At 28.5% G+C, this 14,928-nt stretch overlaps 1 protein-coding gene across 1 annotated transcript; it reads left to right on the plus strand.

The window, feature by feature from the left end:
• Positions 1-7,114: 7,114 nt before the first annotated feature.
• LOC125810158 (cellulose synthase-like protein E6) lies at positions 7,115-14,616 on the plus strand. Its single transcript, XM_049489684.1, is given in 9 exon segments — positions 7,115-7,408; positions 11,973-12,138; positions 12,140-12,295; positions 12,520-12,660; positions 12,757-12,888; positions 12,969-13,181; positions 13,275-13,502; positions 13,620-13,967; positions 14,075-14,616. Coding segments are annotated over 9 exon segments (2,196 nt in total). The 5' UTR covers positions 7,115-7,133; the 3' UTR covers positions 14,612-14,616.
• Positions 14,617-14,928: the final 312 nt, after the last annotated feature.

Below are 14,928 nucleotides of genomic sequence, written 5' to 3' on the forward strand. Positions count from 1 at the left end.
TTCGTCATTGTATATAATATATATAAAAAATATATGCACACTTTTATACATTATTATTATTATTATTATTATTATAACATACTTTAATGTGTTTAATTAGATTCTTTTTCTCTTAGCTTTGTCAAGTTTCGTTTTCTTGTGATTTATTTCTTCTTTTTTTTATACCAGATGTGGAAAAAAAACAAAAGTTAATGTACTTTTAAAGTTTGGCATACAAGTTGGCAAGTGATGGTTGGAAAAGAAAATTGAATAGAAAAAATTGGGCCAATTTTATAGTGATTGAGTGGTCCATATTTTAATGATAATTGGGTCATTTTTTTCTTAGTAAATTGGGTCATTTTTTTCTTAGTAACGTTTGTGATAGAATTTGAGAAAAGACTCATTTATATTATTCGTTAAAAGTTTGGCTTATTTATGTCATTTCTATTTGAGAAAAGACTTATTCATGTCATTATTTATTAATGGATAACATTTTCGATTTGGTAAAATTATTTTTTTTCCACGTGATCAATTATGATTCGGCTGCGTCATTATTTAAATTATTTTTTAAAAGGAAAAAGGCTCAAATATACCATCGGACTTTGAGAAAGGCTCATTTATGTCATCCATTAAAAGTTTGAGTCATCTATGTCATTTCAGTTAACAATAAATAATACGAATGAGCCTTTTCTCAAATGAAAATGACATGAATAAACCAAACTTTTAACAAATAATACAGATAATCTTTTTTCAAAGTTTGATGGCATATTTGAGTGTATTTCCTTGTGGTTAATTTTCTCTAGTAAAATATGACGTGATATCTTATTAGTGCGCATGATTTTTTTTAGTTAGTTACATAATTGAGTGGTCATTCTCCATATTTAATATTAATTAGGTCAATTTTGGTTAGTAATATAATTGAATGTTCATTCTCTTTAATTTTCTATAATAAAATATGACGTGACATTTTAGTTGTGCTCATAAATTTTAATTAGTTAGATGACTTAGTGCTCATTCTCCATATCTAATGATAATTAGGTGAATGTTGGTTTTTAGTAACATGGCTGAGTGGTCATTCTCTTTAATTTCCTCTAATCAAATATGACATATAGTTTTTAAAAAAATATATAAAATTGCTTCTTTTTGTTTGAATCTTAATAACTCTTTTCTCCTAGAGATAGTGATCTATTACACCTTGTTTGAAAATAATCTACATGAGCAATGATGCTAAGAAAATACCGGGAAGGTTTTTAAATAATTTTATTGTTGAAATTTTTATGCTGGAATAACATATATTATTAAAAATTTATGTAAAAAATAATATAAATCACAATAATTAAAATTTTAAAATATTTAAATGACATATAAAACATAATATGTGCAACATAAATTGGAACAAAGTAAGTAACATACATTATTTTAAAATAATATAAAAGTACTATAAGTCACAATAATTAACAATTTTAAAATCTATAAGACATGAAAAATTTATGAGTGTCATGAATTGGCACAAACAGAGTAACATATATTATTGAAAGTTACAAATTTTTTTTATAAATTACAATAATTAATAACTTTAATGATTAACTCTTCAAATTTTATCTATATCACATAAATTGAAACAAAAAAATAATATATATTACGTTCGTACTGACACACACTCTTGTAACTAGTATTTTATAAAAGATAATTATGTATCTCATATTACTAATACGAATTATTTGAGGCTTTTTTTTGTTAGAATAAAGAAAAAGTCTGCACAAACTAATACTCCATCGATTATAATATTTTATTACAAAGTTTGTCCTTTTGTTTCACATGCTATTAACATCATCACTTGGTAGATGCAAGGACCATTGCACCTTGTTAATTCTTTTATATTCTCATTGGCCATTCCCTTTTTAATAATTTTTTTTTAAAAAAAGACAAGTTAAATATTTATCTAATCTGTCAAAATAATTATATTTATTAATTAAATATACATATATATTAAAAATTAATATAAATATCTTATTTTTTTAATATATATTTATTTACTGTTATTTTGATGAGCAGCTATATTTTTAATTTTTTAATGTGATTTGGATGTAAGATTTTAAAATAAAATTTATATATTTAAAATTTATATTATTATAAATTATAATAATAATAATTAAAAATATTTGAAAATGATATAAAAAGTTCATTTGGCTTTCAAAATCGAAAATGACACTTACATTAAAACGGGGAAAACAATATATCAGACAAAATTACTAAATTCACGTAAATTTATAATCAATAATATACCTTCATCCCCTCGGCAGTGTATAATTGTTTTAAGAGGAACTTTCATATATGGCCACTCAAAAATAACCTAATTACTCTCCATAGCTATAGTTTGATAATTACAATTCGTAACTCATGTTATAGGGAGGAGAGAGGCGAGCGAGACTGGGAGAGAGAGAGAGGAGAGAGGCGAGAGAGAGGGAAAAAAGTGGGAGAAAGGTGGATTATATATGTATATCGGTTAGATAATTATATTATATATATATATGTATTTGTATTTATGGCAAGCGAGATTGGGAGCGGGAGGAGAGAGGCGAACGAGAGAGGGCGGAGAGTGGGAGAGAGGTGAATTGATATGTATATCGGTTAGATAATTGTATATTATACATATGCATTTGTATATATGGCAAGCGAGATTGGGAGAGGAAGGAGAGAGGCGAGCGAGAGAGATAAATTGTATATGTATATCGGTTAGATAATTGTATATTATACATATGTATTTGTATATTCTGGCGAATTATACATATACAAACGTGGCTAATTATACAAACTCAAAGTCAGCCCACGTAATTAATGTATAATGTTAATCGCGAATGATAATTATAACAAACTATAGCTATGATGAGTAATTAAGTAATATAAGTTTGTTTAACCGCGTAATTTTCTCATGTTTTAATGTGGTCCTCCTACTGCTGCCTCTAGTAAGCTACAAATAGTAAAATAGTCATACTTCCACCTTTTTAATTTGTTTATTTTTATTTTAATTGATGCAAAATTTAAGAAAGTGAAGAAACTTTTTGAATTTTATAATTTTACATTAAAATATATATTAAAATATTATATAATTTTATTATTTTGAATATATCAGGTAAAAAGTTGAAATTAAAAAATTATAAAAAAAAAGAAAGAAAAGATGCGTTCTTTTCTAAATGAACTAAACAAAAAAAAGTATTGTCTCCGTTCAATTTTTTTGACCTACTTTCCTTTTTAGTTTGTTTAAATAAAGAATGATCTTTTTTCTTTTTAGTAACTTTTAAATCTTAACTTTTCACGTAATATATTTAAACCTAAATTTTTTTTATAAAAAAAATTAATACAATTGACATATCTTTAAATGAAGACAACAAAATTCAAAATTCCTCTTTATTATTTTAAACTCTATTCTAAGTCAAAATAAAATGGAACGGATGAGCATATATTATATGTAATGCATATTCTAACTTCAACCACCCATAGTCAATCCTATCTAAACGCTAAATGAACTACACACAAAAGAGTTCCTAATAAAATTATTAATTTTTATTAAGTTTTAATTATTTTATTTGTTCTTTTAAAATATTTTAGTTCCTAATATATTTTTTTATTATTATTATGGCTATACATAACGTATCAATTTTTTAAAAAAAAATTAATAATATTTTAACAAAATTTCTCATTAGTCAATTTAGGTTACAAATCAATTCAATTTTTAATGAATCGAAATAAGTTGAGCTAATAAATAGGCGGGTCAATAATCCACCGAAATGTGAATGAATTAAACGAATTGAGTTTGATTTCACCGCTCCGAACCGTACTGGTGCACCAACAAATATAAATTTCAAAAATCTTACACAAGTGAATTATCATGTTACCTAATAAGGACCTATATACATTTTAAAATCAAACATGGTCATCTAATAAAAATAAATGAAACCACATTCCATAAAACACTAAAAAAAAAATTAATGTTTTTCCTTTTACATCCATTTTCTTACCAAATCGATAGTCCATAAATCATTGAAAAATTAATATTTTCCCTTTACATCCATTTTCTTACCAAATCAATAGTTCATATTCCATAAATCATTGAAAAATTAATGTTTTTTTCCTTTTACATCCATTTCTTACCAAAACCAATAGTTGACTTCATAGATTCTATTAATTTACATCCAATTTTTTTGCCACTTTATAAATTCTTGATAATAACAGAGTAGAGTTATTATCAAACATCAAAAAGGGAAAATGGAGAGACAATTCTCAAAAATGCTTTTCATTTTTGCTTTATTTCTTATTTCATCTGGTATGAATTCTTACTCTAATTCATCTTCTTTTATTTTCTTCTCTTTTTAAATGCTAACACACATTGGATTAATTTTATATATGATCGATAAATTTTATCTGTTGTAACAGTAAAGTTATAAAATTATTATTTTTCTTTATAGTGCAATCAGCAGACAAACCATGTAATCAGGCTTCAGATTGTGTCAACACTTGTGGTCCAACATTGTTGCCTGCTTGTCTTAACCACGTATGTGTTTGTGTTCATGCGCAGAACAAGTTTGTAAGACGTATGATGAATGAAAATTACCATGCCCTTCATGAAGCTTCATAAATTTAATTAGTTTATTGTATTATTGAGAGTAATAATATAATGGTCATTTTGATTTATTATAATTGCATCAATAATATCGATTTGCAGCAGTTTGTTTGGGTCCTAAATATTGCAAGTGCTTTTATTATTTGAATTTTCATATATTGTTCAGCTTTTGAAATTGTAATTTATTTTGAGTCAATGGGTATTTACTGAATTAATTTGAATTGGGCTATGAAATTGTAATTATTTAGGGAAATTTTCACATATAGCCACTCAAAAATAGCTTATTATGCTCTATAGTTATAGTTTGTTAATTATGATTCGTAGCTACATCGCTGAATACGGCATCCTGTTCACTTTGCTGAGATACCAATTGGAATCGGAAGATACCAATTGGACTCAACTCATACCACAAGCTACAACTCGCACGAAAGGAGAGAAGAAATGGAACGAATTCCTAGAATGCTTCATAGCTTTCCGAAGATTAGATGTGGACGTCAACACACCAATCCCAGGAGTCTATTCCACATTTGCTCTTGTACTAGGAGACTGGTAACCTGGGCTCTGATACCAATTTGTCACGACCCAACCTATCGGGCCATGCAGGCACCTACTTTAACGCCTAAGTAGGAGAACCCTTAATTCCCAATTACAGTAAAGACATGCGGAAGATTAAGAAAACTAGAGATAATTTAAAATTCATGAGATTTTTATAAAATAAAGATATTTTGTCAACAAATCGAGTTAAGACTTGTAACTTATTAAGATTTCAATAAATATTACTATGTTTTGAATTCATTTTACTTTAAGGGTGTGTTTAGTATGAAGGAAAATGTTTTCCTGGAAAACTAGTAGATTTTTTACTTTTATATATATCGCATATCGACTTCGTATACATTCGTCAATGTCCTGATACATCGCATCTCAATTTTGAATACATCACTCAACGTTTTGATACATCGCGTAAAGTGATGTAACCGACCGATACATCACAATGTATCTGACTAATACATCACATAAAGTAATGTTTCGATACATCGCGTAAATCCTGGTATATCGCTTAAAGTGATGTATCCAATCGATACATCGCGTAAAGTGATGTATTCGACTGATACATTTCATAAAGTAGGAATTTTTGTAATTTTTATTTTCAAATGATAGGATATTTTAGAGAATACAGTAAAATGAATTGTCTATTTAAATATTTTTTTCCTTTAAAAAACGCTACACGATACGAATTTACTATTTGAAATTTATAGATTTCAGGAGCAGCCTCAAATAAAAATTATAATAATTAAATTGTACAACAAATATTTAATCTTTTTAGTTATCTCTATCTCTATCTCTATCTATATAGTATTTGATTTTCAAAAGTTAAATATTTTAAAATTTTAATGTCATTTGAATGTAAAATTTTAAAATAAAATTTATATTGTTATAGATTATAATAATAATCATCAAAATTATTTGAAAATGATATAAAAAAGCATTTGACTTTGAAAATCGAAAATGACACTCGAATTAAAACGAAAATATGAGACGAAATTACTAAATTCACGTAAATTTAAAATCAATAATATACATTCGCCCGGCCCGCTGTGTATAATTGTTTGTTTTAATGTGGTCCTCCTGCTGCCTCTAGTAAGCTACAAATAGTAAAATAGTCATACTTGGACCTTTTAAATTTATTTATTTTATTTTAATTTATACGAAATTTAATTTTGTGATTTTACATTAAAATATATTAAAATATTATATAGTTTTATAATTTGAATATGTTAGGTAAAAAATTGAAATTAAAAAATTATAAAAAAAAAAAAGAAGAAGAAGAAAAGAGACGTTTTTTCTAAACGAAAAAAGTATTTTTCCGTTTCAATTTATTTGACCTATTTTTCTTTTTAGTCAGTTTAAAACAAGAATGATCATTTTTCTTTTTAATAACTTTATAGTCTTAACTTTTCACATGTTATATAAAAGACCATAAGATTAATTTTTTTTTTTGATACAATTGATATATCTTTAAATAAAGACCACAAAATTTCCTTTTTATTTTTTTATACTTTGTTCTAATTAAATCAAAATAAGTTATAAAAATTAAACGGATGAACATATATTATATGTAATGCATATTTAACTTCAACCACCCATAGTCGATCTGTCATACATAAACGTTAAATAAACTACACAACAACAAAAAAATATCCACATGTTTCAATTTATTATAGTTATTTTTTCTTTTTAGTCCGTTTAAGAAAGAATGATTATTTTTTTTAAATAATTTTTTAATTTTACCTTTTCCTGTGACATATTTAAAATTACAAAATTAAAAGACATTTTGAAATATAATTGCAATACCTTTAAATCAAGATGACAAATTATTTTCTTTTAACTTTTGTTTCAAGCTATATATGGTATGTAATGCATATTCAACTTCATCCACCCATAGTCAATCATATCTAAACTTATAGTATAATAATAAAACATCTATATATAGTTTTTGTTCGTTTGTTCGTGTGTATCTTGGAGAGAGAGAGAGATGGGTGAACAAACTTTGCATCTTCCATTATTTGAGTCAAAGGAAGCTAAAGGAAAAACTATATACAAGTTATTTGCTTCAACAATATTTGTGGGTATTTGTTTAATATGGTTATACAGATTAATTAATATGCCAAATAAAGGTGAATCTGGGAGATTGGCATGGATATGTACGTTCTTAGCTGAACTTTGCTTTGGTTTCTACTGGATTATCACTCTGTCAGTTCGTTGGAATATTATATATACTTATCTTTACAAGGACAGACTTTTCCTCAGGTTTGACTTCTCCTCATTGAAACTTATTAAGATTTCAATAAATATTACTATGTTTTGAATTCATTTTACTTTAAGGGTGTGTTTGGTTTGGAAGAAAACATTTTTTGGAAAATGTTTTCCAATTTTTTCATGTTTGGCTGGCTTAAAATATTTGGAAAATGTTTTTCAAAACAACTCATTTTCCTCAAATTTAAGGAAAATGACTTCCCTTCCAAAATAAAGGAAATTTTTTTCCAAACTCTACTTCATCCTTTAATTGTTTTTTCTTATCCTACCATACCCTGTAGCCGACCTTCCCCATTCAATTTTTTATAAAAAAAATTCGAATTTATTTTTATCTCTACCCCCAAACCAGCCTCCCCCCAATCAAACAAAAGAAATATAAAATTTTAAAAAATATTTCCCCCCAAAAAAAAAAAAACCAAGTATTTCAAATTTAAAAAAAATCATTTTTACGCCACACCACCCCTACCCCCTAACCCCCCCCATCCAACCCCACCCAGGCCATTCCCGTAAAAAAATAAGTTTTTCTTTTTGGGAAATATTTCAAATTTAAAAAAACTTCATTTTTTACGCACCCCCTACCCCTCCCCCCCCCCCCCCCCCCCCGCGACCTTGTCAAATTTTTTTTTTTTTTTTTTAAATTCCTGGGTTCGATTGGGTCAGAGCTTAGGGTCAGATTTTGGAATGGTCATCGGGATCTTGTCCTAGTTTGGGTATCGGGGTCGGGTCCTAGATCAATTATCGGGGTTGATTTTCGGATCAGAATTTTGTTCCTAATGAGTACTTTTAGTCTCAAACAAAAAATAATAGATATTTTCTGAAAAATATTTTTCATTCACCAACCAAACATTAAAAAATATTTTCTACTCACCAACCAAACATGGGAAAATAAGTTACAAATTCATTTGTTTTCCAAGAAAACATTTTCTAGGAAAACATTTTCTTCATACCAAACTCACCCTAAGTGTCTTACTTTTCTCTTTAATTTGTATAAAAAAGTATATCTTTCTATATTTAATAAGTTTTTCAATTCTAATATTATACATGGCGTGTTTAAATTCATAATATTCAAAATGTTACACACATTTTTAATTTGAGACTACAAAATTTCTTTTTATTTCTTAAACTTTATGCACAATCAAACTATGACACTTCAATTAAAATGAGGAGAATAAGTGGTTGTTTGGTAGTTGGTTAGAAGAAATATCATACATGTATATTGTATCTTGCATAAGTAATATTGTTTTGGTAATTGGTTAAGATTTCAATAAATATTAATATTTTGAATTTGAAAGTTTAAAAGTTTAATGAATTTAACGATAAGAATCATAGAGTTTGAATCCATTAACTTTAAATTTTGAATTTATTTCCTTTAGATTTGAAGTTAAAATCTAATGAGATGCATATCATATTTGAAGTTAACATGCCTAATCTAACTTACCGTTCCCACTACATTACGAGCATTTTTGACTTAACTTAAAAAAAATAGCTTTTTAAAAGTCAAATGTTAGTAATTTTTAAGTTAAAATGAAATGTAGGGGAGTAGCTACTTTTAACTTTTTAAAAGTCATTTTAAATTTATTTTAAGTTATTTTTAACTTCGTCAAACACTCACAAAAGTTAAAAATAAATTGAAAGTAAATTTAACTAACTTTTAAGCAATCCAAACAGGCTCTACATTACTTTTGTGTGTATTTGAAGTTTTTCATAGTCGAGTCAAAATGTTTGTTGATTGTAAGATCCATATGTTGTATAGAGTAGAAGACTTTTTTAATGCATTTGAACTACCACTAGCTTAATTATCTACAAGTGACCTCTATTATTACAAATTTCATTAAATGAAAAAAAAGTGTTAGGTTTAAGGGGGAGAGAGAAATTGATCCTATGCTTTATTCCTGGTGGATCTTTTAAGGGGAACTTATAGAAATGGCTATAGTTTAGGGCTTAACAAAGTTTAGTAGCTATAAGTAAGATAATTACTAGTTGTAACTAACTTTTAATTGACTATCCTGTTGTATCTTAATGTATTCACTGTGTTTGTTAGTTGTATTCTAGTATACATATGTTGTTTTTAGGTAGTTACTCCGCATACAAATACAATATTTAATGCAGTGTATTAATTGTGTAGCAATATCTTTTAAGAAAGGAAATTTAACATAATATCTCAATCTTCCCTAATCAATGGAACTATGAAATCTCATAATATTTTTTCCATAATAAACAAAGAAATTGCACAACAAGATCTTTAAATCTTCATTGATTTTGTTGTATCACTAACTATTACGTGTACGACATTGATACAATTTTTTTTTTGTTATAGTGTTTTTTACTTGAATGCATTTGGTATGACATTGATATAAATGCATTCTGGTGATGAATACCCTATAGAAATACTCAAATACATTGATACAAATATATAATAGTGAACAAAAATATACTCAAATACATGATACAAATGTAAAATAAGGAACTAATGAGCTTGAATACATTGATTCAAATTTATAACAAGTTGCAAGATACACAATGCATTGATACAAAAAGAATAACAAAGAAGAGATACACTTTGATTCATTGATACAAATGTGTAATCAATATCAGATACAAACAAATACATGTGATACAATAATAGTGAAACGAATACACTCAAGTCATGAATACAATGTAGATACAAGTACATTAATATATGAATAGAATGCATATATGTGGCGTTTGATTCCTTGAAAAGTTCCCAAATTTGCACCAAGAATCCCTCAAATTCAAGATATGAACTCCTCGTATTATATAATCTTTCGAAACATCACCCATTAATTTTAGTAACAATTTCTTGAATTCGTAAATTTGAAATTAAGCTTCAAAGCTTTCTCTCAAGGTTTAGAATAAAGTTTCGTAAATCATCTTGATCCAATGTTAATGATGTTTTATGGAAAAAGGGAGAGGAAGCACATCATCATTAAATTTGAATTTGAAAAGAATTCGAAAGAATCGCCCATGGAAGAAAAGAAGAAGAAAATTAATTATTCATGAAAGAGGAAAAATGTGTTAATTTGGGGTTATACACTAATTTGGAGAGAGAAAAGAGTAAAGATAGATAATTGATAAATACAATGCCTAAAATTAAGCCTAGAAAGACACTAATTGAAAGATACAATTTTAAATTGAAAAATAGTTATTAAATAGATATTATAGCTGGAAATTATAATTTTATTAAATATATATATATATATATTAAATACATAACATATATTTGCCTTGCTATGTAAAAATGAATAAAAAAGGTGGACTGTTTTTTAACTCAATAGGTGAATGAGGGGCATATTTAAATCTTTTTAGATAGTCCAGGGTATTGTGGCCCTTTTCTGTATATCTATTAAGTTTTTCAATTCTAAAATTCTACATGGCAAGTTTAAAATCATAATATTCACAAGATACTACAAAAAAACTCTTTATTTCTTAAATTTCATGTATAGTTAAACTAAGACACTGCATGTTTGGCCATGCAATATGGTATCGAATCATGATATGATATCATAATATAGTATTATGTGATGAAATTGAAGTTTTGTTTGGACATGCGGTATGAAATTTTGGTGTTGTATATTTTCTCATAAACATAAGAATCTCATAAGTTGTAAAACTATTAAAATAACCTCAATTGTTTATTCAATCTTACCAAATAAACATAAATTTATAAAATCACATAATAAATTATTACATTGTTATTTGTTCTCCACTTAAGTAACTGTTTCATCTAACTTTAATTCAATAAAAAAATTGAACATAAATTATAGTGTACTAGTCTTTAATATTACTCAACAATTGGTTGGTGTGAGTTAAAGTGACTATATGTTGGTGAGAATAATTAATAAATTTTATGTCGATGAGAATAATAATATTTTAAAAAGTAATGATGTCGTTATAAATTTTATTTACATATAAAATAAATGGTTAGTAGATATAAATGTGGGGTTGTTTTAACAAATAAATTTGTGGATCAATTTTTGTATTAAAATTATCTCAAATCATGATATGGAATTCTATATCATGGTATTTGGAGATAATGGAATCACATCTCATGATATGGAATTATGAGATGAAATCAGCGTAAAATCACATGTCCAAACGCTAATTTCATCTCATAATTTCATACCGTGATATGGTATCGCATGACCAAACGCCTACTTAAATTGAAATAGAGAATACTTGTTTAGTATATATATATATATATATCATCAGAATCCAAAATATTGTGTTTTGGTTGAACCCAAGGGGTTGTTTGGTAGCTGGTTAGGAGAGCATAAGTAATAGTACCATTTTGGTAATTAGTTAGGACTATATATAAAATTAATATGGTGTTCTGTTTGAAATTTAGAAATATTCATAACTAATATCTATATAAGTTATAAGAGAATTATTGTATAGTTTTATAGTACATGATAGAAAATGGAATAACTAAATCCTGTATAACGAATTTCTGCATGAAACAATACATAAATATCCTCATAACTGATTAATGTATTACTCATAACTACACCGACTCCTGACTTTGACAAGTTGTTTGCAGATATGACGAGAATTTGCCAGACGTAGACATATTCGTTTGTACAGCAGATCCATTAATGGAACCTCCAACAATGGTGATTAACACAATATTATCAGTCATGTCATACAATTACCCTACTCAAAAGTTGAGTGTTTACCTTTCTGATGATGGGGGTTCACAATATACATTTTTATGCTCTTCTTGAAGCCTCTCAATTCTCTAAATATTGGATACCTTTCTGCAAGAGATTCAATGTGGAGCCTAGGTCCCCTGCTGCCTATTTTCAACATGATGCCTCCAATTTAAATGACAAAGTTTTTGCACAAGAATGGTTCAATATCAAGGTGAGAACTTGAGATTAAGAAGAGGTAACAAATAAGTCATGACTCAATCAGTGGCGGAGCCAAAATAATTTGACTAGGGGTTCAAAATAGTAAACACATGAACTAGTCGAAGGAAGTTTAATACTTTAGAGTTTTGACACGACAATTTGATGAGTCATTTCGAGTTCAAATTAACAAATGAGTCATATCTTAGTTCATCTAAACTGATGTGTAACTTTCTTCAGAAATTATATGAAGATATGAAAAGCAGGATTGAAGCCTCCATAGAAAATGGTAGCATTCCCAATGAAATTAAGGCTCAGCACAAAGGGTTCTCAGAATGGAACACTAAAGTTACAAAACAAGATCACCACTCAATTGTTCAGGTACATTATATATGCTATTGTTACTACAACAGTTATTAATTAACGTCGAAAATGAACAGAAAACAAAAAAGAGAGATGTAATTTGTATCTTTTCAGATTTTAATAGATGGAAGAGATCATAACATGGTCGACATGGATGGAAATCGACTGCCAACGCTTGTCTATATGTCACGAGAGAAAAAACCAAATTGGCCACATAACTTCAAGGCTGGATCAATGAACTCATTGGTAAATTAAGCTATGAAACTTATTATTAGTAATTACTTATCTCGATCTTTTTAACAGTATAAATTTGTTTTTGTGTGTAGATACGAGTTTCGTCACAAATAAGTAATGCACCTATCATTCTTAACTTGGATTGTGACATGTACTCGAACGATCCAGATGCAATAAGAGAATCATTGTGCTTCTTCATGGATGAAAAGCAAGGGTACAAGGTAGCCTATGTTCAGTATCCTCAACGTTACAATAATGCAACCAAGAATGATATTTACGGAAATATAGCTCGAGTTACTCATGAGGTAAGTTGTAGAAATGATTCTTTGACAACCCTCTTTTAACAATTTTTTTTGTATATATAAGACAATTTATAAACTTCGAATCTCGACATGTAGATTGAACTTGCTGGTATGGGAGGTTATGGAGCAGCTTTGTACTGTGGCACAGGGTGTTTACACAGAAGGGAAAGTCTTTGTGGTCGAATATTCTCTGAGGATCAAACTTTTGAATGGAATAACAAGCTGCAAGAAAAATCCACCTATAAAACTGTGGAAGAATTAGAGGAAGCATCAAAAGTTGTTGCAAATTGTAGCTATGAAGAGGGGACTCAATGGGGAAAACAGGTACTAATTCCTAGATACCGTCAAAGGGTGTAGTGGAATGTTAAAACATTCATCCTGTTTTGATAGATGTTTCGAGTTCGAGCTCTGAGAACATATGTTTGATTTTTTTTTGTCCAGATGGGGCTGTTGTATGGATTTCCTGTGGAAGATATAATCACAGGATTAACAATCCAATGCAGAGGATGGAAATCAATATACTATAAGCCAAGTAAACCTGCTTTTTTAGGTATTGCTCCAACAATCTTAGATGTTGCTCTTGTTCAACATAAGAGATGGTCAGAAGGCATGTTTCAGATTTTCATATCCAAATATTGTCCCTTCATATATGGCCATGGCAAAATCAAATTGGGTGCCCAAATGGGATATTGCATATACCTTCTTTGGGCCCCTCTATCTGTTCCCACACTAACTTATGTGTTGGTTACTTCTCTTTCTCTGCTTCATGGCATCTCCTTATTTCCAGAGGTAATCAACTTACGTAACCATCTTATCTAAAAGCTTAAACTATACTTTTTTCACGACCATCACCTGTTATTTACTTAATTATGTCTTCATCACTCATTATATTGCAGGTGTCAAGTCTATGGTTCTTGCCTTTTGCGTATGTTTTCATCGCCAAGTTTGCATATTCCTTGGCTGAATCCATTAGCTGTGGTGATACACCTAAGTCATGGTGGAACTTGCAAAGAATGTTGTTGATTCGAAGGACAACGTCATACTTCTTCGCGTTCATAGATGCAGTGATTAAGCAATTAGGCTTCTCTCAGACAGCATTTGCCCTCACGACAAAGGTAGTAGACGAAGATGTACAGAGGAGATACGAGCAAGAGATGATGGAGTTTGGCAACTCATCTGCTATGTTCACAATCACAGCCACACTTGCATTGCTTAATCTAATTAGTTTCATTTGGGGAATGAAGAAACTTGTTATGGCTGCAACAACACTAGAAGGAGTGGGAAATGTGATTCTATGTGGATTAATAGTTATAGTGAATGTGCCAGTGTATGAAGCACTCTTTTTCCGCAGTGACAAGGGAAGATTTCCATCCACTGTTATGTTTAGGTCTGTTGTCTTAGTATCAATAGCATGTATGCTACCTATCTTTTAGATTGTAATAGGACATCAAACATGGGTTAAATAATATACGGAGTGAGCAATAAGTACCTCTTCATCTTCAATTAGATATCTCATGTTCGAGTATTTAGAGGGAAGTTAAAAATTTTAATTTATGATTTCTAAATCATACCTCTCCCAATTTCACTCGCCTCTCTCCTCCCTCTCCTAAACTCGCTCACAAAATATACAAGTACATATGTATACCAGTTACATATATACAATTATCTGACAGATATACATTTACAATTCAACTCTCTCTACTCTATGCCCTCTCTCACTCGCCTCTCCCAATCTCGCTCGCATCTCTCC

This window comes from Solanum verrucosum, unplaced genomic scaffold (assembly GCF_900185275.1).
Source record: "Solanum verrucosum unplaced genomic scaffold, falcon-dt-bn FXZP01000276.1, whole genome shotgun sequence".
Classification (NCBI taxonomy): domain Eukaryota; kingdom Viridiplantae; phylum Streptophyta; class Magnoliopsida; order Solanales; family Solanaceae; genus Solanum; species Solanum verrucosum.